At 38.2% G+C, this 27,489-nt stretch overlaps 2 protein-coding genes across 2 annotated transcripts in view; one reads left to right on the top strand and one right to left on the bottom strand.

The window, feature by feature from the left end:
• The window catches only part of spsb4a (splA/ryanodine receptor domain and SOCS box containing 4a), a 31,308-nt gene extending 8,060 nt beyond the window's left edge, over positions 1 to 23,248 (top strand). The window contains exon 2 of the mRNA XM_082173699.1: positions 22,115 to 23,248. Within this exon, the coding sequence (XP_082029825.1) occupies positions 22,115 to 22,242 (128 nt within the window). The 3' untranslated portion in view covers positions 22,243 to 23,248. The remainder of the gene's footprint in view (positions 1 to 22,114) is intronic.
• LOC309501516 (GTPase IMAP family member 4) lies at positions 295 to 11,538 on the bottom strand. The gene is made up of 2 exons (XM_082173683.1): positions 7,531 to 11,538; positions 295 to 7,074 (listed from the first exon to the last, which is right to left on the bottom strand). The coding sequence occupies exons 1-2, from the start codon at positions 7,556 to 7,558 to the stop codon at positions 6,308 to 6,310; spliced, it is 795 nt and encodes a 264-aa protein (XP_082029809.1). The 5' UTR covers positions 7,559 to 11,538; the 3' UTR covers positions 295 to 6,307.
• Positions 23,249 to 27,489: the final 4,241 nt, after the last annotated feature.

Below are 27,489 nucleotides of genomic sequence, written 5' to 3'. Positions count from 1 at the left end.
GAGGTAGAGAGAGGACAGAGAAGTGGTCTTTTCTCTTTTCAGGACAAACAGCTTGGCTCTGTGTTAATTGAGAGCCAGTCATTAGAGGATTAGTTTGCTAGATCAAGTTTCAGCTAACGCCATAAGGCCGCAGCCTCACCCACAGCTGTTACATTCATCCTTACAGTACAACACACACACACACACACACACACACACACACACACACACACAGTGAAGTCAAGAGGAGGTTAAGCACATGCACAGAATGCCTCCGTAATGCAATGAGAGAAGACGTTTGGAAACTGTTGAGTGTTTTGTTTTTTCACAGTCCAAGTTGGCAAGCTGCCCAACGTAGGTACTTGATGTGTTTTTTTTTTCTGCCCTGGAAATATTCTGGTATGACAGATATGAATATGTGTTATTAAAGCATATCATTACTCAGACATCCCTGCATGTTAGGGCACCCAAGGTTGGCTCAGTACCTCAGACTCGTAATATGTCGAAATGAGACTTACCTTCACGATTGCTGACCATGCAGTTTGTGGGACTTTGCGCCTGTGTGCACACACAAAAACTCCAACATTGGCTTACTAAGCATCTTGGGTAATCTCCTTGAAGGCTTATTTTCTTGAAAAACAAAGGGTAGACGGAAGCTGTTTGTTTAGCTTATAGTTGCTGGGTCTTTTATCAAGCTGAATAGTTTGACGGCTGCACTGTTACGTCAAACGTTATTCATGCACACTTCTGGATCAAACCCCAAAAATGACAGAGTAACTATTTATCACACCTACAAAAGGTCACAATAACCTTATCAATCACATGCTATTGTTTATATAGACTTATAGTTTTATAAACTCTGGCTTTTGAGATTGTGATCGCTAATCTCAGCATAGACGTTGTAACAAGGTAATGCCAAAATCAGCCCCGCCAGCTAGTGGAACGGATCCACGTTTGACTCTTTGATTCTTGCACGTTTTGTCCTTTCTGCACCGCTCTGTGATATTTGCACACCTAATTGCCTGAAGGAGTTTCCGTGGAAACAGACATCATTCAGTCGCTGACAGAGACAAAGAGAGTGAGGGAAGACAAAATAAAGAGAGACAGTATTTTCATTGATTGAGCTGTGGTGGCAGTGGGCTCTGTTAATAAGCCCGTCTGCTGGTTCCTCACTGACTCCAGCTCATCAGATTTGGCTGTTTCTCATCCTTACACTTATCCAACAGCAAATCTAACCACACAAATGAGAGAACGGGGTGACCACAGACAAGTAGACGTTTGGATTATATTAAACATTGTTATCCACTTAAAATACAGGTCTTGACTTACATTGTGTTCACAGTATGTTTCCCTATATATGTGTTTGTGGCAAACTTTAAGAGCATGTTGTGTTTCAAGACCCTGATTTTACACTGGATGTCGAGTGGTGGTGACTTGGCATAAAAGCAAACATTGGGGATTTTCTCCCCAGTTTTTAGTCATTTTTTTGAGGATGAGGTCATGTGTGTGCATATAAATATATATTCTAATGGCTATCCTCACCCATGCACCAGTGCAAACCCTTTTTTGGCATTAAAAAAAACTACTGTCAGGATTTACTGAAGATACGCAGTGAAGAATAAGCACTGAACAGGTGTGGACAGGGTTATTTTTGCCGGTGACCTTATTGCACATGCATTTGTAGGAGTCTCCCTTTAGAACGCAAAATGGGAGGAGAGTATTTAAGTGAATCATGCAAGGTGATTTACTAAGGTTTACACTAGTCAATTTACTGGTATTTGCGCCATTATTTACCGGCCAAATAAAGCATGTCTTAAACCAGACGCTAATTTGTGCTGCTCTTGGTAGATTGCGTTGGTCATTATGGAAATGATCCGGCTGCGTCTGTGTTCTTTAATTTGCATGTCATCAGTAGATTGCGCCCAGTCTTTCACTTTTCAACTTTCCACTCCCATCAGCACTTTTTTGGGGAATGCACTTTCTGATAATTTGCCCTGTTTAGTAAATCTGACCCTTAAACTGCAACAATGAATTCTTAATGAGTTTTTAATTCAGCTGTTTTTTCTAGTTAAAACATCTAAAAGTCCTTTAAACATGAAAAATTTACCTGAGAAGCAACATTGCATGAGATTTGTGAGATATGTAAATATTTTTTACTTTTTATGGATGTATATTTATATGCATATTTATACAAGTGTAATTTGCCTTAAGATTGATGACTCACACTCAGGGCTGTATGCAAAAAAAATTTCACAAATGCTTTCTAGAATTAGAGCGCACAGCCCCCCACCCCCCGCCTCTCCCCCACCCCCTCTCAGAATAGATGTTATTTTACACAAAAAAATTTATAAATGCAATATCAGTTTTAACTTGTAAGGAATGTTTTAAAGTCCAATTTTGTTCCACCAGGTCACTTTAACAGTGTGCGCCGATCTCTCTCTCTCTCTCTCTCTCTCTCTCTCTCTCTCTCTCACTGCCTTTATTTTTGCTCTGATCTATCGATTCTCTCTCTGCCTCCTCAGTCCTCTTGTGCTATATGATCTAAAATCCATGGGAGCTTCTCTGTACAACCATCATGCATTCCTCCATACCTCTTTGTATATCATGTACACTTTCTGTCAGGACCACTATCGTCAAAGATGATTGACAATTAGCAAACAGTTTGGATTGGCGGTATGGTTCTGTTCTGGGCAAGAACTCCCTGCGCATACATGCAGTCCAGCATGGATAAGAGCAGGGAGAGTGGCGATAACCCCCCTCAGGGGGTTACTGAATACTGAAGGAGCTTATGGATGCAGTGATAGGCATTGTATTCCTATAGGTAGACGTGGATCAGCTGAGAGTCAGCTGATGCGAGCTTGACTAACGTGACCTGCCAGAACTAACGCTATACGCTTGATTTCTGTTTGCTTTGCATATGTACAAGCCATAGTAACTGCAATTTACCTGTATTGTCAATTGCACAAAAAAACCTCATAGTCATTCCTGAACTGAACCTGTTGGTTAGCTGGACCACAGTGTGATAAATGCTGCCAACTGGAAAGTGCTCTTGAGCAGAGCAGGTGCCATGGTGGGCTATGGCAAAGGTTCAAATGCTGAGAGATGGTTTATTCTAATGATGGCTTCATTATCTATCTACCGTCACCTACTTATGCAATGTCGTTATTTATCTACAGAGCTCTTAGTAAAGTTTGACTGCCTTTCTGAAAAAGACCAGCCTAAGCTGGTTTGCTGATCGTAGCTGATCTCTCACTCTTGCCAGACTGAACATTTTGATAGATTTAAAGCAAGCGTGCCGCACAAGCCCTGAAAAGTGAAGCCAAAACGTCTCGATCGCCCCCCGGTGACTGGTCCTAGTATAGGTCATAAGTCCCGCCTCCCCGTGTTATTCAACGGGACGTGAGACCAACTAAACAATTAAATTACACTTCAAATATCTTTTTTCCAAAGGTGGTTTCTTTCGTTTGCTGTCGTTTTTTATCACGCTGATGTAAGTTCAAGTGTCTGTTTCAAAAATAAGTTGGTTTTTAGTAGTTACGTGATGCGGTGGTGTAACGTCATGATTGACAGCTGTGATTGACAGGTTCTCTGAGCGAAGTAGTCACTGAAGCACCAACGGACATTTTTTTCGTGATCTTCGGAGGACTGAGGAGATTGTATTTACTTTATTTTAACAAGCCTCTTGTCGTACTGCAATCAATTTTTAAAAAAGTGTGCAGAATCCACTCTCCCTGAGTGCATTCTGCGAGAGTGAGGGCGGAGCGTTGATTCCGCGGCTTTACTTCCTGCTCACTACTGCGCAGGTCTGGTCCCGAGATCGCTACTGCGCAGACTCAAGTTCCAATATGTCAGCGCCATATCGGGACACTGGCGGCTTCAGTTCTCATCAATGGAAGAGAGCGAAGGGGCGTCGTCCATCTTTTTTTACAGTCTATTATTTAAAGGGGTTGAATCACCTTTCAGCTGATCAAGCTGAGAGACCTTGCAGCAAATTTGTTGCAGTGTCATATGATCCTTTATAAATTATTATAATGTACTGATTTAGAGCTCAAGAAACATTTATTATTATTATCAATGTCGAAAACAGTCATGCTGTTTAATATTTTTGTGGAAATCACAAAAAACTGAATTCTTTGATGTATAGAAGGTTCAAAATGACAGCACTTATTTGAAATAGAAACCTTATATAAACTTATAAAAGACTGACACTTTTGATCTTAATGCATCCTTGCTGAATAAAAGTACTAATTTACATAATATACACTGGCCTAATAATAATACTAAATTGTTTTTTATTTAAAATCTTAAAATTCTAAAGGTTTTGTATGAGGTTTAGGGTTAGGGCATAGAAAATAATTTGCTAGTATAAAACAATAAAAGTCAATGGAAAGTCCTCACTATGTTAGAAAGAGTGTGTGTGAGAGAGAATCTATCTCTGCAATTCTGGCTCCGTTACATAACTGGTAACTGGTAACTGGTTCTGGTGGTTGGAGGTGCGGGTGGAAAAGGGGTCAGTAGATCACCCGCTTTAATGGGCAGTGTCTGTAAGAGAGCCCTGAAATGAAGACAGCCCGTCCAGAGAGACACTTCTCTGATAGCACGTCTCTCTACTGTACAACATGCTTGCCAGCGGGAGCATTACATTTGCACACATAAATTAGCAACTATCAGCATATGTAAATGTGGATCAGTGAATCTGTGGCGGTGGGGTACGTGTCTGTCTTTGTGTGTTTGAGAGACAGGCGATGACTGTCGCTCGATGATGTCTCTCTCATCATTCCACTCAGGCTTGTTTACCCAACCGCAACAAGATAATGTTTGACACCGTGTGACGCCGAGAGAGAATTTCGCTTTGAAAGTAGGGCCTCTAAGGTTCCGCTGGCTCTCCGGCTTTGATCTGTTAAATGAAATGCCTCATCCTGAGTAGCACATTAAAGGAACTCACCTCCTCAGATTAAGATGACGTGCAAATCGCATATCAATTAAAGCGACTGCTCGGGGTTCAGCGCTGTGATGACATGGCCATCAGTCACTCATACAGGAGGGGTGGGAAAATTTATGGATGTGATGATATGAAGAGGGGTAAACGTGAGAGATATGAGTGCATACATGGAGAGAGTAATATAGACTAGATAAGAGACACGATGGGTTAAAATTAATCAATGAAATGAATGAATCACGATGTCCACGTCCTCACGACACGTGTTAGCAGTCGTGCTCATCATCAAAATCTCTGTATTTTATATCTTTCTTATCTCTATCCTTCTTTATACTGTCCTGTAGAATCCAAGCGAAAAGCCAAAAATATGAATAGATAAGTAAAAGGAAATGAAAGTGTTTTGTGCCACGATATAACAAGCAAATAGTACCAAACACTCTGACACTTTGTTTAACATATTCACATTTATTCACAATCGTCTTTAAATATCATTGGAAGAAATAGGAGTCAGGTAAGACAGGATTTTGCTCCTCGGTATTCTATGATTGCCCCTCATCGCATTATGTAAGATGTTGTAAAATATCGTCTGAGTTTGCCCTGCCTTACAATTTCCTTATTGATATTATATAACCCTTAACTTAAAATCTTAAAAAAGTAAATATTTACAATAGTATCTTTTAATTTAACCACACTGACTCACATTAAGTTTTAAATAACAATGTTTAAGTGAAAATGTGGGTAGTTGACATGAAGTCATTTTGGTAAAATATTAATGATGATGGTGGTGTTGATCATTATTATATAACTTTTATGAACATTCATATATATTATCATAACACTACTATACACTATACACTAAGTTTTTTTTTTACATTAGTTAATGAATTAACTAAATTGAACTAAAAAGGCAATATATTCTTACATCATTTATTAATCTTTGGTCATATTTGTTAATAAAAATGTTCATGTTAGTTCACAGCACAATTTTTTTATCTTAAAAAGTTCAAAAGAGATTCAATACAAGCTGTAAAAGTATTGTTCATTGTTAGTTCACGTTAACTAATGTAGTTAACTAATGCTAACATATGAAACCTTATTGTAAAGTGTTACCGATATATTAAATGAATATTTGTATTTTTAATAATTAATTTGCCACACCACAGGAACACTTAAAATGAACTTCAAAAAAGGTCAAATGAAATCAAAAAGCTGTTTAAAAATGGGGAAAAACTTGATCAAATGGTAACATAAAATAAAATGAGAAGAAAATGAAATGAAATGGTAGCAGTTGCACAACTGAAGACATATACATTCATGAAGCACATCTAGGGTTCACTCTGAGTTAATCGCGAAACAATAGTAATGTCGTGTAACATTGTTTGGCAGCAGTTAGCCATGGTAAACTAATTTCATTAGAGTATCGTTCACATGCAGACCACCTTGTCGACTGTGATGTGGAACTACATCCAGCCCTCGATTGTTTTTTCCCCCTCTATCTTGCATCTCTAGTATCCTCTCTTTCATTTCCCTCTCCCTTCTGCTCCATTCCTCCTCCAGCCTGCAGTACATGTGTAGGGAGAAGTGCCATCCCCCGTTCTCCATCAGTATGTCTTCCGCACGGTCCAGCAGACCAGAGACCTGCTGTCTGTCCTGGGGGTTCCTGTTGTTAAGAACGTGGTACCTATACCTGCACTTCTCCAGCAGCCATTGGAGATCCTTCCCGGACGTCTGGATGTAGTCCTGCATGCTGCAGTCTCGCAGACGGTCGCCCAGCGTGAACACAACCATGGTGTGGCGCCACACGCCCTCTGTGAGGATCTCCATGTGTTTCTGTATGACTGCTTTCTCGGAGTGGCTGAAGTTCAGTAAGGGAATTACAAGGAGCACAACGTGTGGTCCGGGCTCACACAGCGATAAGGCATTAAACAGCTCCAGTTTCTCCTGTTTAGGGACGAGCTTCTCGTTTGTGCCCCATCCACTGGCATCCACGACCATCAGTTGTCGGCCTTCTGATTCTCTGTGTGCTACTGCGCTGGCCGCTCCACCCCATGTGTCGAATGCATCCTTACCCAGGAGTGTGTTGCCCACTGAACTCCTTCCGGTCCGCTTCTGCCCCACGATTAGCAGCCTCAGAGGTGGGGCACCATGACCAGGGCCTGTTAGAAGACATTTGTTGGACGGCAAATTAGATTTTAAAGAGAAAAAAATAAAAAAATAAAAATTCAATGTTAAAAAGCAGACTCTCACAAAACAAGGGTAAAAAAATAATTTTTTTTAGTGCATGTTAAATTTAAAAAACATGACAGCTTGACAAATCCTGTGTAAACTATTTTAACTTGATCTTCTGTTTTTAACTGCATTTTCAGTTTATACTGGTTTGCAACTACTTAATAAAAAATAGTTAACTCAAATTTAGTATTTGTGCCATTAGAGTTTTGCAAAGCCAGTCTGTAATGTAAAAAAATATATATATATATTTACATTACGTATAGACTGGCTGTGCAAAAATCGAATGGCACAAATACTACTTAATTTGAGTTAAATATTTGTATTATTATATAAAATAGAAAATATATATATATTGCAAAATTGTCCAGACCCAACAGTCTTACCATTATTGTTCACATTCGCGTTGTCCATTAATCCTGTTTTCCAGTGTTTTTCAGTACACGTGTAATGCAGTCCAAGCCCATCTGACTGACAGATAGTCGCAAACCGTATGTTCAGGTTATCGCTGATCTGGTCATTTACATGAGAAGGGAGTGATCATAATTCTCCTCCCACTTCTCGTTTCATGATTACAGATAAGCTTTTTTTAGTTCCTCTCACCCTTGGCAGTAGAGTTTATTGTTTCCACTCTAAGCTATAATTATAAAGCTATAAAGACATGATATAAACTAAAGAAATGTTGTACTAACCATTATTATTACAGTGTCATACAAAGCAGGAAAAACTGAGCGCTGTTTTTAACAAGTGACTGAAAGTGAAGTGGTTGTTTTGGTTATAAAGTCACATGGCTGATATCAAGGCCACGAGTTAGTAATGTGCCAAAACGTGACTGAAACTACTTCTCTCTCCAGTCAAACAAAATAAGCACTGTAGCTTATTTTTTGTTCTGCTGCTGTGTCATGATGAATAAGACTTTTTTTGTGCAAATTGCTGTGGCATTCAATTGATTATGTAAGAATGGATTTGTGAAGGATTTACGCAGGAATTCATTTTGCTCATGTTTCTTTAACAAGGTCCAGTGTGTGAAATCTCACTGTGAGAATATTTTACCTTCACTTCTAGCACATTCAGTAAAAGTAATAATAAATTCAATATATTACATTTAGGTGTAAATATTAAATGATGTTAAAAACATGACAGGTTGCCATTGTACTCTGTCCTATACTAGAGCAGACTGTTGTTTTACTCGCTTATTATTAATAGATCGCTATGACAGTCCCATACTTTTCCAAATTTAGGCGTGTAATAATAGTATTTTAATTGTTAATTAATGATATTATATGATACACAATTTTAGGTTAGTTTTTTTTTGTGTATAAGGGTAAGCGTACATTTTAGGTGTTGTAGCTGAGCACCATTTTGTTTTGTTTTTACGTTTTTCTATATTTTAATCACCTTTATTTTGCAGTTCCTTAAACCTGTTTTAACCTTTGCGCTTTAGCGCTTTGTTAAATAGTCCAGCACCCTGTGGTGTGACAACTGAATTTTTAAAAGTGCAATATTCCATGTCTCTAAATTAATCTAATGTCCTAAAACTACATGAACAATGATTGAAAATTGAAAAATGTGGTTTTAGAGTTTTAGATCAAGTATAGCCAAGTAATACAATATTCATGAGAAATGTACAGTACCCCCCAAAAAATCAAAATTTAAATGCAATACTTAGATCAAATACTTTCTGATTATAATCGCAATACGCAAGTATGTAAACACTATATTCGCATGTATTCCACTCTGACCAAAGTGCACATGTGCTTGTGACTTACACTGATGATGTCGTCATGCACATATTCGTAAAAACAGCGGTAAAGAACGCATCACATTTTTGGGGTGGTGAAGAAAATGAGTTCATGTTAACAACGTTGCACGAGTATGTTGATGGTCAAATACATAAAAATAAATGTAAACATATTTAGGGGAGTAACCGGAAAAATCCAATACGTCCATAGAAATGTGTTTTGCATTTGACGCGAGTAGATTAAAACAGTGGCCAGTAAAACACTCTATGTGAGATCATTATTTATGCTGTACATTGGGGTGTATGAATAATAAAATAACCACAGTTCTTTCAAATGATCAGAATAATGAGAATTGCATGTAAACGGGAGTGAAGAGGTTTGCTCATGTCATGTTAACATCTTACTGCAAGTCCTTACTCTGATTGTTAGAAACAATCACATTATTTGTGCACATGTAGAGATGCAACCTCTTTTACATCTGTTTGTCTGCATGTAATTGTGCGTTACCGTTGAAGTCATTGGCATAAAGGAACTAGAAGTAACAGCTTGCAACCACATATTTGTGTGCAATAACTATTCCCAAGAACCGTAAGTGTAATCAACTAGGTTATAGTTGTGTTTTACAACTGTGTTGTGTTTTCAGGATTAATTTAGCACATATTTCCGCTCTATGAGAATGTTTTCTCACTAGTAGCTGGTAAATGATTAGCTATCGGTCACGCTGTCTAGATGTAAGAAAACGTGGCTTTGTTTTTATGGTGTTTTGTTCCTCTATTCACTTTCCTGTTTCTTTATAGTCACTTGCCTCACAATACTTATTTAAATGTACCCTAGAGGAGGATCTGCACACCACGTGAAAGACAAAGACTGAAGTGAACTGTAAACAGAGGCCTGGCGGACGAGCGATGGCATCTGAGTTTGAATCAGATTTGAATGACTCACATCTTTAGGAGGGAAAAATCTTTTTGGTTTGAGCTGAGGAGAGAACAGATGAAAAGAGGATATGAGAGGAATAAGGAAGGAATATCTGTGGGCTGTAGCTCTCAGCCAAGACACATGGCATTTATTTCCCTGCATGCAGTGTTCTCACTTTGCATTCTCTTTGGAGAGGTTTTTTTTTTCTACGGTATGATAAACTTTAAAGGAGTGCTGCTTTGTTGCAGTACTGAAGTGTTGCTCTACCCTACAGCTGTGTGTGTGTGTGAAAGTGAGACATTTAACCTTTAAGTATTGAAAGTCTTCATTTCAGAGGGAAGAATTCATTTTGCACCCACCATTAACAGGATATATTTATTGACATGCTATTTGCTTTGTTTTAGCACAGATGAATTATGCAAATTGGATATGAACTTAAAGCAATGTGCAGTTCTCACAATAAAGCAGATTACTTTGTAAATAAGACACTTCGGTAAAATGCCGAAGTAGTGCAATTTAGTAAATTCGGCCCAGACTGTCTTGCCTGTTCCTCTCCTGAGCGGATTGTGTGCATCAGGAGGACTTGACTTGTTGATATGTCCCCTTCATGTAATCTTGCCTACATCTTGCTCAGTATGTCCCGACATATTTATTTATTCTTGGGTATATGCTGGTGCAGAGTGTCTTGAGTTTCACGTCTTTGTGTTATTTCTACATGGGGACCCAAATATGAAGCAGCATATTATCCTCTTCAAAAACTTAATGGCTCACACGGTCAGATACTCCTTGTGTTCTTCACCTCCCCCAGAAACACATACTCGCGTATAAACGCGCTGTCCTGTTTTATGTCAGAACTCTGTGTTTCAGCGCAGTTTCCTGGATACTTCCCCAGACTTTTAACATCTGGTTTTTAAATCCGTCTGAGGTGATCAGATCACGAGGGTCCACAGGGTCCAAAATGTTCACATTTGTAATGTAAACTCTAATGGGTCCTGATGCATCCCGGACAGCAGTAAAGGACCTCCCACCACCGTGCCAAAACAAGCACTTTAGACTTTGCTTGCTCTCTGGCTTTAACAATAAGTACACGTTTTGCACTGTATTTTTAACATGCAGTGACACACTGACTTAGTATGTCATAGATGCAGTCACAACATCTGATGGCAAAGTGCATACCAGGTTTAAGCGGCTCAATTGACCACTTATAATCAAATCAGACATACAGTACATGTTAATACAACATGGCCTTCTTGAAGCTTCCCTTCCCTAACCTGCGGGCATCATCACTTTCTATAAATAGACTTGTATTCAATGTATGCATTTGTCGTAAACTGTCAAACCAGGTGCATTACTATGGCAAGGTCACAGATAGCAGCTGCATCTACAGAGCTCTACTTGTGTGGTTAGAAATACCTCTATTTCAAAGATTTAATGCGTAAGCCATTTGTCACGGTGAATGCCACTAAATGTCAAGGTGGTAAGCGCTTGACAGCTTGTATGGGTTTTGTACAGGTTTGCTGCTTCATTTATTGTGTCTAATATTGTACAGGCCTTCTCTGCCAGTGCCAGCGGGCTTTTGCTGATTGCTGCGTTATTTGGTCTAATGCATCTGTGTGCTTTATGCACCAGACATACGGTCTATTTCAGAACTAAGTGAGGTAAATAGGCAGCTGACTTTTAAGGGAACATCCTAAGCTTCATGGCACCTATTAAAGGAGAACTCCGGTCAATTTTAACATTGAGCAAATTTTTTTGTAAATTTTGAGTCCTGTCAGTACAGAGAACAACGACCAAAATCGCTGTTGCCTACACCGTGTTATCCTCTTTTTTAAATTTGCACCCTGTTGACTTCAATGGGGCAAGTTTTAAAACTGCTTTTAGCCTCTTAACATCCTTGATGTGTCATTACAAGTGCCCAGCCATGTGAGTGATTCCTCAGAGTGAACGCGGTGAATCTGACTGCAGTAGATGTGAAAGATATGAATAAAAATGAAGTTAATTCAGCCAGCGTACATACCTGTATTTATTTGCACTTGTAATGACACATCAAGGATGTTAAGAGGCTAAAAGCAGGTTTAAAACTTGCCCCATTGAAGTCAACAGGGTGCAAATTTTAAAAAGAGGATAACACGGTGTAGGCAACACCGATTTTTGTCGTTGTTCTCTGTACTGACAGCACTCCAAATTTACAAAAAAATGATGTCAATGTTAAAATTGACCGGAGTTCTCCTTTAAGTGGGAGATTTAGAGTGCTTTATACAGGAAGCAACTTTATGTCAGTGTTATTTTAATATTATTTATATACTATTATAGTATATATCAATATTTATAACTAGCTTTTATTTGTAGATTTTCAGATTTCTTATTAATTTAAGTTTTAGTAATTTTCTGATGTGCTTTTTTAATATTTCACTTTTAATGGGTGTTTCCACGACACAGAAAACTATTTATGCATTTTGGCCATTCATTTACACAACAGCGGCATTTTGGGGCCCTGTAAACGCAAACTTTTGAAAACGGGTTTCAAAGTTTTATTGGTAAGTTTTTATTCGTCAAAAGAATTCATTACGTTAGATTCCTTAAAGGATATATACAGTGTTGTCTTATAATTTGGCTTAATCTAAGATTCTTAATTATCTTAAAAGACAGCAGAATTATGTTTTGGAGCAGAATATGAGTCATGAGAGTGTACATGTGGTTGTATATTGTGATTGTTATGGTTGTCTTCTGCTTTTTATGTTAATCATAAAACAATAAAACTTTGGTCTTCATTGTAGTTTTTATATAATTTTATTGATAAATAAGACTTCAGACTATGATGCTTACAAATGCACCGTAGGCAGTTCGCTAGATTTTGAGACAGACCAATACACAGTCAAAACACAGACTAACTGTTAGAGTTGTGCCATTAGCTTAATTTTTCAAGTGCTCACCAAGTTTGCTTTCTAGTGAGGTCATGCTTGCAATTTGAACTTAAAACTTTCATGTGTGTATTATCTTGGTGTGGCTAGTCTCTTAATGGGGATCCTTAAAAAGTATTTGAACAGTGCAGATGTCAACAGCATGGCTCAGCAAATGAGGCATATGAGGGCTTGGGTGACCGTATTGCTCTCCTTACTGTCCATCTCAGCCCGAGCCATTACCGCACTGAGGCTCACATGGGCCTTCATGTGTACCGACCATATAAAACATGCATTAGTGCTGCATAATGCATGATTCTACGAAACTCTACCCATTCTCTCATGGTCCAAAGTCATTGCTATTGTGTGATGTTGCTTATGGGATTCAGAAAAGCAAGCAAGTGAAGCGTTCAGTACAAAGTGGAAGAATCCACCCAGAACTTTAGTTATTTTGGTAATTGGTATTGATCTGATTTTAATGCTTTAAAGATTTTCTCCCTTGGTATTTGATGTACAATGTTTACCAAGATTAATCATGCAGAAAGAAACACTCAAATGCAGCAATAAATGAACAGGAAACAGCGATGGTCCATTGAGGTCTTTTAGCGGTGACAGTTCAGAGCACAACAAAAAGGATGGCCTTATGACTTTGCAAACATTTCAAACACTCAAAATTTTTCAACAAAATTGTTAATTAACGTTTACATTGTAACAATTAATATTAATATTTTTTAATTGTTACTTTGTTTTTATTGATTTTAATATTATTTTGTTTACATTTTGACAGAGCAAACTCTTTTTAGGCCCTGGAATCGTAGTTTGTGGGACTTCTTAATTCTCTTTAATTCATATTGGGCCTTGGGTAGTACAGAACTGTCGAGGGGAGATGGGATGGGAAGATGAGACTGAATATAGATAGCTTTTTGGAGACACTCCAGACATATTTGTCCCACAGTGAGACTGAGAGACACAGCACACTCATAATCCTCTGAAGGTGACTCGTTTTGATCCACATACTCACACACACAATCCTAAAGCAACCAAACACAAATCTCTCTGTTCCCCTCTCTAAGCACACAAGCAGTGGGTGTTCCATACTCACCTTTGATGCTCAGAGGGAAATACTATTTTAAGTTCGCCCACCCCTCTCTGGAAGGAAGCGGTACAATTGTAATGCTAATGAGTGAGGTGCAGAATTAATATCTGAATCATTCAGAGTTTCCTAATTTAGAATAATGAAAGTGGGAAGCTTTGAATTTGCTTCTGGTTCTGTTCATTTATAGCCACAGGTCCACAGAGAGAGGACACCCACTCTTCCCGCTGCGCCCCGTGATTCATTACCTGCGGCAGACATTAGCATGTAATGACTCATTTATGTCTTAAATTGACTATTGTCTAAGTGTCTAAAGGTCAATTCCCCTGCTGGGCCATATTAACGGTTTGCTGATCTGGAATATTTGAAGTTGTGAATTTCGCCTGTCATGGGCATTGGTGCTAATCTGTCCTTGATTAGGCAGTGTGATCAGGTCTGCTTTATTTGTTATGCTTGGAAAAAGTGGAATAATCCGAGCAAAAATGAAAATTCGTTTTTTATTTAATAAATTAAATAAATGTATTTAGATGCAATGCAAGTGCTCTTTTAGATGCAACGCAAGTGAGGGTGATCACAACTGTTGAGCCATATTTAAAAGGCAAGATTGTTAGTGAATAGCTCTAAGTCTGTTTATCACAGAAAACTATCATATGACTTCAGATGGCTTGGAATAATAGTGCACATGTAATTTTATGATGCCTTTATGGTGCTTGCTTGTTATTTTTGAAGCTTTACAACTTCTGGTCACCATCCACTTTCATTGTGGAAAATGGAAAAAGGCAACTCATAAAGGTCATAAAGGTTAGAAACGACATGAGGGTGAGTCAATTATGACAGAATATTCGTTTTTGGGCAAGCTATCATTTTAAATCAGCTCCAAATGATCTTATATGCCTTACTTTTCCATGATCTACATACAGAGCCTTGTGGGTTAGTCATTGAAACTTCAGGATGCATTTGGATCTCCGTATCTGTGTCTCTGTTTCTCTGTTGCTCAGAGGCTACTGGGAAATATAAACTTGTGCTTCCAACTCTGTCTAAGTGCTGTTGGGAATCTGTAGGCGGATGGTGTGTTTCTGGCTCCTACACGTATGCCTGTGTGTGCTTAAGTATATCTCAGTTGATTTGTAATGTTTGTACTGTGTGTCTTTGATTAAAGTTCCAGATTTAAACTTAACACGTCCTGCTGACTAAAATGCATATCGCACCTCATTTTGTAAAAAGGCCCCGTCAGTTTTCTAAGTCTGAATCCATTACATCCTATCTGGATATTTTATTGGGCTCCCAAAGAGGAGGCTCTGCCATCCGTCGGAGTCCATTTCTAGCCTATGATGAATCTGTCCATTACAAAACTATCTATTTCTGCTAGAGAGTTTCCTTTTCCCTGTGCCCGGCCCTCTGCACCCCCTTGTCATTGTGACAAAGCTGTTTACCTGGCCTTCCAAAACCCTGCTGCGTCCACTCGGCCATTCACCAGCTTTAATCTCATCCAAACTCCAGTGTTGAGCGGTGAATTCCGCCGGACAGATCCATGGAAAGAGGCTAGGGATGGGCGTCTGGCATCTTCCACGATCAATATTCGTCTACAGTCCATTTTGTTGACTGTGTAAAACTTGGTGGTCATTCTGCATGTACATGGAGATCCGCACTGCCTTAAATGGATCCGAGCAGTGTGTCTTGGATTTGATCCTCTAATGTTTCTGTGAAATATTTTGAATAGTAAAAAAATAAAATAACCATTTTAATAATTGCAGCTCTTAACACTATAGGATGAAAAAATAAACCATGGTTTATGTTCATTTAGTCAGGGGATGGTACACCCAATAATGAAGATTCTGAGGAAATATTCTAAAAAGAATATATGAAGAAAGATGTAAGTATCTTTCAACTGTTTCTGTCCATACAGTGAAAGCCAATGGGGTCCAAAACAACATTGTATGGAAGAAAAAATAATTTATGACATTTTCCAAAATATTTGTAAAATATTTTTCCAAATAGAAGAAAAAACTAATTTGAAATGACAGGGTGAAATTTTTTTTTTTTTTTTTTTTTGTGTGTGCTATCCCTTTAATAAGAATTCAGTACTTAAAACAAGTGTTTGGGGGTTTTAAACAGGGAGCCAAGCTTGGTCTCCAAGCAGCTGTTATTCTGAGGATTTCTAGCTTTGTAACATTTTGGCATTCTTGTCTTCGGAAAGATTCTGATCTGTAGCTCTCAGAGGGAACGTCTGAAACATTTTTATTTATGTTCGCTGATATAAATTTCCTACAGCACCATCACTGGATGCAGTCAACTGGTTGATTGATTCAACTAATTGAATCATAATAGCTCAGTTGTCTGGTGGCTTCTGAGCAAACGTTGGCGCGAGATGTATTTTTGTACATCTTTCGACATGTTAGGCTTGAGGTATTTGTTCTTTTCGTTGCCCACCATGCCCATAGAGAGTGCACATCTTTTGAAGTGGCAGAGGTCAGGCATGCTGACCTCACTGTGTGTATCTGCGCACAGATCACCGCCTCAGGGGAGGGACTGTAGACATAGCCGGTCCGAGAGAATGAGACTGTGATTTAAAAGACTAGCCCACAGCATCTCATGAACTGCCTCACCGCTGACCTTTCTAAGAGCACTTCTAGTGGAAAATTACAGCTTCTGGGACTAATGACCTCATCCAGCAGGTTCAGTTCATATACAGTTATTATCTCAGAAATAAAATGTTCTATACATTTTTAATCCAGTTTTGTTTAAAAATGTTTGCGCTTAGAAAAGAAAGCGGTGTTAAAAATCATGGTTGATATCACTTTCAGTTCATCTGTAACATTAATGGGTGAAATGACAGTATATTGTTGACGATATCAACGGTCTAATGATAGAGATTTTGCTATATGATGTATTTTGCAGTATGTATGTATCCGTGCTACACAGGACCACTTAGTTATTGACATGTTAGAGCAATAAAGAAACATGCATGAATGAGAAAATTAAGTATAGGACTTACTTAATGTTAAAGGATTAGTTCACTTCAGAATTAAAATTTCCTGATAATTTACTCACCCCCAGTTCATCCAAGATGTTTATGTCTTTCTTTCTTCAGTCAAAAAGAAATTAAGTTTTTTGAGGAAAACATTCCAGGATTTTTCTCCATATAGTGGACTTTAATGGCAACCAATGGGTTGAAGGTCCAAATTGCAGTTTCAGTGCAGCTTGAAAGGGCTCTACGCGATCCCAGCCGAGGATTTGTTTTATTCTGAAGTGAACTAATCCTTTTAAAAGAGTTAAGTGCATAAGCATGCTCTTGAAAGGTCAGATATTTAATCTGAAGTGAACGTAAATAATTGAGGAGGAGATCTTTGCATTGTCTTAAAGTGACACCAGCCTAATATTACCTACAGAAATTGTGCATGATATACAAGTACTATGGATGTATTCTGTATTCACATTATATGCTACACTGTTATTGTTACATGACCTTACTATGTTTAAATTTTCTGTTTAATTCAGTCATATAGTGGATATCAACTCCTGGTATCAACTTTCACATTCACATCAAACAAAGAGTCAAGAAGGAGATACTGCATACTTTATTTCTAGTGTAAAAGTGGTAGTGCTTCATATTTATGGTTCAGCACGTTTCACCAGATTTAGTTTTTCTTCTCTCTGCTGTAAGACAGATTTCATACAACACAAAACCAAATACAGACACGTGCACATTCCTGGAAAACATGCAGTTTCTGTTGTTTAGCTGTTAAACTTTATGTTCTGAAGTATCACTAGCATTAGACTTATTTGAATACTTGACCTGGCTAAGTATAATAAAATCCCCGCTTTCATAACTGAATTATTAATGAACGTGAGTTTTATGAGTCACCACATTCAAGGGCAGTGAAGCCTCCATCATGACCGCAGCCACAAAATACAGCTTTTTAAATACAAGGTTAAGAGTACATCTACACCTAATTATCTGATAATTTACAGTTGAGCATAATCATTACCAAAGCAGCCTTTTTTTGTTCAGTCTGCTTTCATAATACATCCCAGATCTCATGCTAATGAAGCATTGCTCAGGGTGGGATGATTGAGTCGATGCTCGAGCCACAACGCAAAACCCACAGCAGAAAGTATTCATCCAGGAGGAAAGTATTCATCCTGCTGTTATTTTGGGTGCTATGTTGTAATGAGCTTGTGTACTCTCTCATTCTGTGGGAGGATCACAGGCTCCTCGACGTGACCGCCGCAGATCTTTCAATTAATCAGCTGTAGACATTAATCAGTTCACAATGATTTAATCGAATTACACCGCTGGGTTTGATCTCCACGTACGCTTCCTCCTCTGGCGCAAAGCTTTCCAGAAGGTTCCACCCTCCCCTTCCCGCCCTGGCGCAGGTCGTAGAGAGTGTCAGACCCCCCTGTGTGAGGCTGCCTGCCACTGCGGCACCCCCGCTGACTACGGAGGGTGGATTAATTGGATTTTACAAAATGTGATGCTTTGATATTTACTGTACGAATCCCATTGCTTTTCTTGCAACCACAAGAAATTGCTTTTTGGAACACTGTCGGACTGAAATAGATGCAGTTCCCTCTTTTCTTCTGCATCAGAGCTCATTTATTAGGAGCCTAATGGAGGAGTCAGAGACGTGAAAGAGCTTAGCAAGTGCTGGAGCTTGACGATTTGTTAAACATGGAAGTTCGAAAAAGGGCTCCCGTGTTCCCATATTGTGGTTTATTATTGCTAGTAAAGAAACAGAATGGTTTTCAAGGACTCAGTCACCAGAGAGCCATCGCTCACAGTAGTTTTTAGGCTCACAGATTGAATACTCAATGCATGTTTTCTTATGGGCCCGTCCTGCAGACTTTTATAAAGTAAACTTCATTAGGTTTATTTTTTTGTTCACTGAACTGTCATAGAAAAGGCATTTCTATCACTCAAATCAGCATTTATTCTGTGATGTATTTTTAAAATAAAATGACCAGATCCTTTTTGTCTTTCTAAGGTTAATTTAGATCATTTTTAAATATATTGAATACAATTATTTTTTTATTATAATGATATTAAAAATCAAAGTCATGGAAATCAGCTGTATTTCAAATGCATTTGTCCAATTCAACTTTTTACTTGAATTGATATGCTGAAAATATTTGTAATTACCAATTCTGTATTAAAAATTGACTTATCTTTTCACATTTCCAGGGTTCTCAGAAGCAGAATTTGTCAAATAAAATGTTTGTTTTTGCATTTGCTCTAATAGCAAATGAAAAAAATCTGAAATAGCATAAATTTCCACGTGTTTCCAAAAGAGGGAAAAAATATCGGGATATTGATTACAGCAGTCAGAAGTGAGAAAGATGTCAAATTTTTCATCACTAGGTAATATTACACAAAGAATAGCGTTATAAACTATGAATTATTTTTTACATGCAAATATTAAAAACTTTACTATATCTGCAATGTTGATAACTGTAAAAATGCACCTTCAAAGTCTGTGGAAAGGAAGTGTGGATTGTTCTTGCTCGTTTATAATATTAATGTTTTTAGGCCTTCAATTTGTCCATATACTGTAGTTATATAGATGGTGTGTGTGTGTGTGTGTGTGTGTGTGTGTGTGTGTGTGTGTGTGTGTGTGTGTGTGTGTGTGTGTGTGTGTGTGTGTGTGTGTGTGTGTGTGTGTGTGTGTGTGTGTGTGTGTGTGTGTGTGTGTGTGTGTGTGTGTGTGTGTGTGTCATGTGGAGATCAAAACGACTGCATCTGTGTGGGTAGAAAACCAAAATGTATCAGCCATTTTATTAGGTTGTTCTGAGAGTCTGATAACACACACAATGGAATCACATTGACATATCCGAGACATGTAATTGCATTTATTGTGTATAACTCACATCAATATGATTTGTTGTTGTATGCGGCAAGTAGGCAGTGCCTTAACATGATTGAGTAGCGACGGGGAGGCTGTTTTGTATTTCACGGACATCATTACAGTCTTCAGACTAACCTTGAGCTTATGCTGGCCTTTGCGTCTTCGAATGTGGGCTGGAAATGAAAATTATTCCATTTTACTGCAATACAGCACTATATGTCCATGCTTTGATCCATCTGTCACTTATGACCCTGACTGTCAGTCACCTCTCTCATCCCCTCCCGCACCCGCCCACTGGGTACTGCTGGATCCCGTCTACACTTGCCATCTGGCTCTTTATGAGACGTGCCGGACTTACTGTTGATGTGACTCTTAATGAATATATTTAGAAGGAATAGTTTTACTGCTATCAAAAGGTTATGTTGTCATTCAGCTTTGGTTGTTTAGATCATTAATTTGCTAAGATTTTAGATAATTAATATAATTATTGTGGTGGCAACACTCGCTCTCTCAAAAACTTGATTCTGATTTGTGACAAACACGCAGCATTCTGCAGTGAAATATATTTGTATAATGACTGTTAATTTTTATAATTATAATAACAATAGAAAATGATAATGTACAGTGTAAGAGATTTATTTTGAGATTTGTGAAAGATTACATGTGCCATCTTAAATTATTAACTTAAAGTGAGTGTTAGATGTTTGCAGTGTTTACGGGGTTTTTTTGGGACAGCGGAATCTGAAACTTTTTTGCAATTCTGTTTGGGGACGCTGGAGTCAAAGCAAATGTGCATCAAAACAAATTCACGCTCACTAAGTGCAACACGAAATTTCGATTTGACAAGCAACTACTTAAGCATGAAAAACCATTGCTTTGTGCCATTAAATCATTTCACTGTGCGTGAAGGGCTCCATTGGGATCCATTGTTTCATTCTAACTTCTTTTTGTGGTGAAAATGTGCATTAAGTGAGGGCATTACAGTGCTTATGCCTTCAATTCAGTTGCCAGGATGGAGGAAGACATAACTCACGACATGTTCTGTGTGGGACTCCATCACAGCTATAAATATTCAGTGTGGGGGCTTGCATTGTGCCAGTGCAGCTGCATAACTATTCCTAACTATTGTTAGTCTCACATACTTACTACTAACCATTAGCCTGTCACGATCTCTTATTCTGATTGGCCAACAGAAGGAACGGGCTCTCACTCTTGCAGCCTTCCTTGTGATCTGATTAGTCATATCAGCCCAGGTCCTGATAAAGACCTGATGATCTTCAGTGGAGATGTGGCATCTTGTCCAGATGGAGCCGTGGCTGTTTTTGTGTTTGTCGGAATGAAATCTTGGCTGGAGCAGCGTCTGATTCAAAGCAGATGGGTGGCGGCAGACTCCTCTGTGAGGTAGCAGCTCTCTTAATGAGATACTGAGCTCTGGTGGCATGATCCATCCATTATTGAACTGCTCTGTCAGCTTATGTAGAAGAGCTGGATGCCCAGAGATGCAGACAAACACTTGATTACGCACTGGGGCTTTCAACGAAACAGCTTACCGTAAAATGAAAATCCGGTTATCATTTACTCACCTTCATGCTTTTCCAAACCTGTATGGCTATCATTTTTCTGTGAAACACAAAAGGAGAAATTTTGAAGAATTGTACTAATCACTCTTTACTGTTTATGAAGGCTTTCAACTTTCAAAAAGGATTCGAAATAATCAAAAGTGTATCCAACTTGACTTGTGCCCTATTTTAAGTGTTCTGAAAGCACACAATTTGTGTCTGACATTTTGACTTAAGAAATTAATAAGTTGTCATTTATTGAAAATATTCATTGAAAATTTGTATCTGGTATGGAAACGTGACAGTATAATCATTCGTTTGAATCCGATCTTTTCAATGAATCAGTTGATCTGGTTCACAGAATCCGTCTGCATGATTTTTTCATGGATTGGTCCAATTCGTAAACAAATCATTATTTTGAGTTGGATCTTTTCAGTGAATCAACTGATCTGTGTCACAGAATCGGTCTCAATAAGTTGTTTATGTATTTGTCCAATTTGTGAACAAATCATTCTTTTCATTTGGATCTTTTCAATGAATCAATTGATCTGTTTCACGAAATCAGTCGGAATTATTTGTTCATGAATTGGTCCAATTCGTGAATGAATTATTCCTTTGAGTTGGATCTTTTCAATTAATCAATATATCTTGTTCATGGAATATGTCTGAATATTTGTTCATGGATTTATGGATTCATGGATTTAACTCATTGACTCAAAGCAGTTCCCGGGTTAACAGCTCCCACTTCTATGGAGTTGTATGGACCACTTTTACGATACTTTGATGGTGATTTTGTTGAACTTTTGAATCCATTCAAAGACTTGCTCTTGTTTCGGCCTTGAATCTGTGTGCATTTGAATTTTCCCTTTTTGAATACAATTCTAACAGATGCTTTTCTCCTTCATTTCTCTGCAGCGGAGCCTCTCCCTCTGATGGACCTGTGTCGACGTGCGGCACGACTGGCTCTGGGACGAGAACGTCTACAGGAGATCGAGACGTTGCCTTTGCCCCAGTCTCTGAAGAATTACCTCCAGTACCAGTGAGAGCACAGGCTCTCACGTAGAAACACACACACGGACACAGAGAGGAAGCCTGAGGCGGGAATATAGCGCCACCATCAGGCCGCAGAGGGAAATGTTTACATTGTGGCTCACTGGTGGAATCTTAAATTAGTTTTTATTTTATTTTGTATTTGTTTTTGTTCAGTTTTCATTTTCCTCTTTATGAGTTGTTTAAATTATTGATGGCTTTGGAAGAACAGACCTGCAGCGCCTCCAGGTGTACCTCTCGCCCTGGAGAATACGACAGAAAGCGGCATTTCAGAAAGCACATTAACCTTGGGATGCCTTTGAAAGCCCATAGTAATAATCCTTCCTCCTTCCCTGGGTGTAAAGCCTGCAGAGTCAACGGACACAGGAGACCGAGGCGGCTGAAGGTCGGGCTCAGCAGCCTCCCGAGTCGAAATCCGCCAAACGGGAGCCTAGAGGAAGAAACAAGTCCTGGAAGGTGGTAAGCAAGTGCCAGTACTTGCACAAGACCACCAGGGGACAGTAATATGACTGACAGCAGCCATTTTCACCCTTTTTTTCCTGGGATGGATGTGTTTTCCCGAGGACACACTCATGCGTACGCACATATACGACCAACAATCATATACGGATTTCACTTCTTTTTTTTTTTTCTCTGTGGGCTTGAGTCACTTTTCTATCTGATTTTATTGTCAGTGTGAGAATTTCAGTTGATGATTATTATTTTATCAAGATGTTTGGCTATCTTTACATTTATTTATCAGGTTCTAGTTCCTTTTTAATTGAAATGAGGATGTACGAGCACATAGATATTGAACACTATCATACACTCGTCACATATGGCTTTCTATTTTAAACTGGGATGCTGCTTTTATTATTATTAATATTATTATCATGATTATTATTCTGCCTGAATGCTCAGATAGAAGTCTGTTTTTTCAGAGGCACACAGTGGAATGTAAAGATCTTGCTAGCGTTAGCATATTTGAAATGTGAATAAAAGCCAAGTGAATGAGAAGGATTTCATTGATAGTTTTGTTTTCTGAGACAGAATATGTCCAGATGAGTGTTTCAACCTTCTTATTGAATAAGAATGTGTGTTTTTCAGCTCAGAAGGGCCTATTTACATAATACCACATCTTTTCCTATCGTTCCACTGAGAGTTACCTCGTTTCCCACTTCTCTCTCTCTCTCTCTCTCTCTCTCATGTCTGACTCCCACTCTATCTCAGTCTGAGGCTGATCTAAAGTATTATCTAACCTAAATCTGTGAAGAATTGGATCACTCTTCTCATGCTCAGGTTCATGAGAGTTTGTTAACCAGTCACTAACCGCAAGTACTTCAGTAATCCAAACCTCTCGTGTTCTTAATCACTCAGTTATTCACCTAAAGAAAAAATCCTTAAAATTTTTTTAATTGAATAAAATTACAGGAAATGCTGACTAATCAATTTATTGACATATCAGTTTTTGCAAAATAAGGATAATTCAAAGATGCTGTTGGACAACGATTGAATAGACAAAAAGTGTCTGTAGGGCTCAGTATTTAACCTGGCCTAAGGCAAAATAGTCAAATTCAAGTGAATTAGCAGAACTTTTGCAATTCAGAACTTTTATTATACTATGTTCTGTGTACACTATTTGCTAATGTTTTTAAATAGTTATACAGTGGTGGTCAGAATGAATTGCACTCCTGGTAAATATGATCAAAAATGGCTGTAAAAAATAAATCCGCATTGTTTATCCTTTTGCTCTTTCATTAAAAAAATTCACAAAAATCGAACCTTTCATTGAAGTAAAATAATTGAAAGTGGGGGGTAAATCACATTATAAAATAAATGCTTTTCTCCAAAACGCGCTGGCCATAAATATTGGCTCCCTGTTATTAAATACTTTTTGCAACCTCCTTTTGCCAAGATAACAGATCTGAGTTTTCTTCTATAATGCCTGATGAGTTTGAAGAATAACTGACAAGAGATCAGAGACCAGTTCTCCATACAGAATCTCTCCAGATCCTTCAGATTCACAAGTTCATGTTGGTGCTTCTTCTGTTCAGTTCACCCCACTCATTTTCTATAGGGTTCAGAGGGGACTGGGACGGTCATGGCAGAAGCTTCATTTTGTGCTCAGTTACCCATTATTGAGTTGATTTTGATGTTTGTTTTGGACTGTTGTCCTGATGGAAGATCCAACCACGGCCCATTATAAGATTTCTAGCAGAGGCAGACAGGTTTTGTTTTTTTTATCTGTTGGTATTTGCTAGAATCCATAATACCATGTATCTGAACAAGATGTCCAGGGCCTCCAGCAAAAAAATAGGCCCACAACATATAAGATCCAGCAGTGTATTTAACCGTAGGCATGGGGTACTTTTTATCCCTGTTTGCACCAAATACATCTGGTGGGTTTGCTGCCAAAAAGCCCTTTTTTTGTTTCATCTGACCATAGAATCCGGTCCCTTTTGAAGTTCCAGTCGTGTCTGACAACTGAATATGCTGGAGTTTATTTTTGGAGGAGCGAGGAGGATTTTTCTTGAAACCCTCCTAAACAACATGTGGTTGTGTAAGGGTTGTTAGATCTTTTTTTTTTAGGCTTTCTGACCCCCAAGTCTCAAGTAATCTCAGCAATTCTCCATCTGTGATCCTTGGAGAGTCTTTGGCCACTCAAACTTTCCTCCTCATCGTGCATTAAGACAATATAGACACACGTCCTCTTCCTGGCAGATTCGTAACATCTTTAGTTGATTGGATCTTCTTAATTATTGGCCTGATGGTCAAAATGGGGATTTTCAATTCTTTAGCTATTTTCTTACAGCCACTTTCTATTTTGTGAAGCTCAACAATCTTTTGATGCACATCAGAACTATATTCTTTGGTTTTACTCATTGTGATGGATGATTAAAGAAATTTGGCCTTTGTGTTTCCTCATATTTAAATACCTGTGAAACAAGAAGTCATAGCTAAACAATTTCATGTTCCTAGTCACCCTGGTGTGCTAAAAAAGGTAAATATTAATGGGAATATACTTCAGAGATATTTTACTCGTAAAAAAATTCTAGGGGTGCCAATAATTGTGGCCGACGTGTTTTGGAGAAAAACATTTATTTCATAATTTGATTTCCTCCCCACTTTCAATTCTTTTACTTCAATGAAAGGTTAGATTTTTGCGATTTTTTTTGAATGAAAGATCAAAAGGATAAACGATGCAGATTTATTTTTTTACAGCCATTTTTGATCATATTTACCAGGGGGGCCATTAATTCTGACCACAACTGTATAACTATATACACTACTGTTCAAAAGTTTAGGGTCAGTCCTCTTTTTTTCAAGAAATTAATTAACAGCTATTTTAAACGGTAATAATATTTCACAATATTACTGTATTTACTTTATTTTTGCCTTGGTGCGCATAAGAGACTTCTTTCAAAAACATTTTTAAAATATTACCGACCCCAAAGTTTTGAAGTAGTGGTAGTATTGTCTAATTTAATGATGTAATTTTATATTATAATGGGTGTTAAATGTTTTAAATGGGTAACCTTACAAAATACCTCAGTAATCCAGTTTGGATCAAATCTTAAGTGCAAATGTTGAAGAGAAACTCCTACTGTCTCTGCACTTCTTCCATTAAGGTCGACAAACTTTAAGTGGATTTTTTAGGTAATGAAAAATGCTGATCTTTTTTTTTTTTTTACTGATCTTTGCTTCAAATAGTGTTATAGGGCTGTTTGGATAATCTTGCCCTGTTTTAGAGTATCTGGACATGACTGTCCTATTGGAAATCAATGTTAGACGGCGAGACTTTTTTTTTCTTGGCATCTCTCTTTCACGTTAGGAATCAGCTCAAATGTAATTGAATATCACAGATCCGAGAGCACAGGTACAAAGACAGGAGCCTGATCAAAGCTTTGAGATGGAGAACAAGGCGCTGTGGTTCAAGCCAGGACATTGATCCTCCCTATCCTCTGTTTCCCCCCAATCTGGTCTTAAATCTCTAACAAACATGTTTAACCAAAGGGAACAGACTGTTCCGTGTCTTCCAGCTTTGAGAGAATGGCCGAAGTGTCTGCGTTTGTGTACAAATGCTTACGAAACACCCTGGGAATCATAATTGTTTATGCTTTAAGTCCTTCATTATTAGTAGGTGATTGTTGAGCTCTTGGAAATGAGTATTGTACTGACTTCCTCCCAGTGTGATTCTCCGTATGCTGTGTAGACATGGGCCAGTGGCTATTTCCTTAACTTACCGGGGTGTAAATAGGAGGGCGAGAGCTCATCCACCACTGAGAGGCCTTGGGAGACGGGTGTAAAAAAAGAAAAGAAAAGCGAGACTTCCTTGATTTGCTTCCTTCCCTGTGGGTGTGCGGCTGTTGTGTGTGTGTGTGAGAGAGAGAATGAGGGTATAAATAGGGAGCCGGTGGCAGTGATGGTCTGGGGAAAAGATCTTTGTGTCCTAAACGACCTCAGCTTCCACATGCAGGTGTATCCTGGCCTGGTCACAACATCACTGAGGGTACAAGAAAACAATGCCGGTAAATCTGTTCTGCTGAGAAAACACTGGAGATGGCACATTTTGTTGCAGTTTTCTCGCTGCAGATTTCCCATTCATGTGCCAGAACTCAGACTTCTATTTAAAAAAGGAAGTCCAGGAGAACAGATTGTTTCTTTGAGGGACAGCCCTAGTTGGAAAGAAAATATGAAAAACCTTCAATTGATTAATGAATTCATTAATCTAGCAAATAAGAATGAAAGTTTTCATTTATGCTACATTCCTTTTCTTGTATTTATTTAATGCTCTGTTGCTTAGGTTTATGTCACATGCTCATCTTACCCCACACTCACCATTTTGGGAAAAATGCTTCATGAGGTCAGGCTCACTTTTATGTCTTTGTTATGAAAGCACCATTTAACAGTAACATTTGAATTTTTGCTCCTTCACATTTAAATTTTTAGATTTTTTTTTTCAGTAAATTCACCACAGATTGAATTAAATGTTGCTTCTTGAAAATTATTTATTTTGTCTGTTCTTTTAAAAACCAGGGGTTGCACATTTTACAGTCCTCCCCTATTTGAAGATACTTTACTATTTTGTTCTGCAACATAAATTACACATGAATACAGTAAATTACAAAACAGAAAAATAGAAAAACAGTAAAAACAGAAATATTGTGAAATATTATTACAATTTAAGATAACAGTTTTCTATTGGAATATATATTAAAATTGTATTTATTCCTGTGATCAAAGCTGAATTTTCAGCATCA

The sequence above is a fragment of the Leuciscus leuciscus genome, assembly GCF_965113295.1.
Source record: "Leuciscus leuciscus genome assembly, chromosome: 6".
NCBI lineage: Eukaryota > Metazoa > Chordata > Actinopteri > Cypriniformes > Leuciscidae > Leuciscus > Leuciscus leuciscus.
Note: the sequence above shows the minus strand (reverse complement) of the source record. Positions and strands in the feature narration are given on the sequence as shown.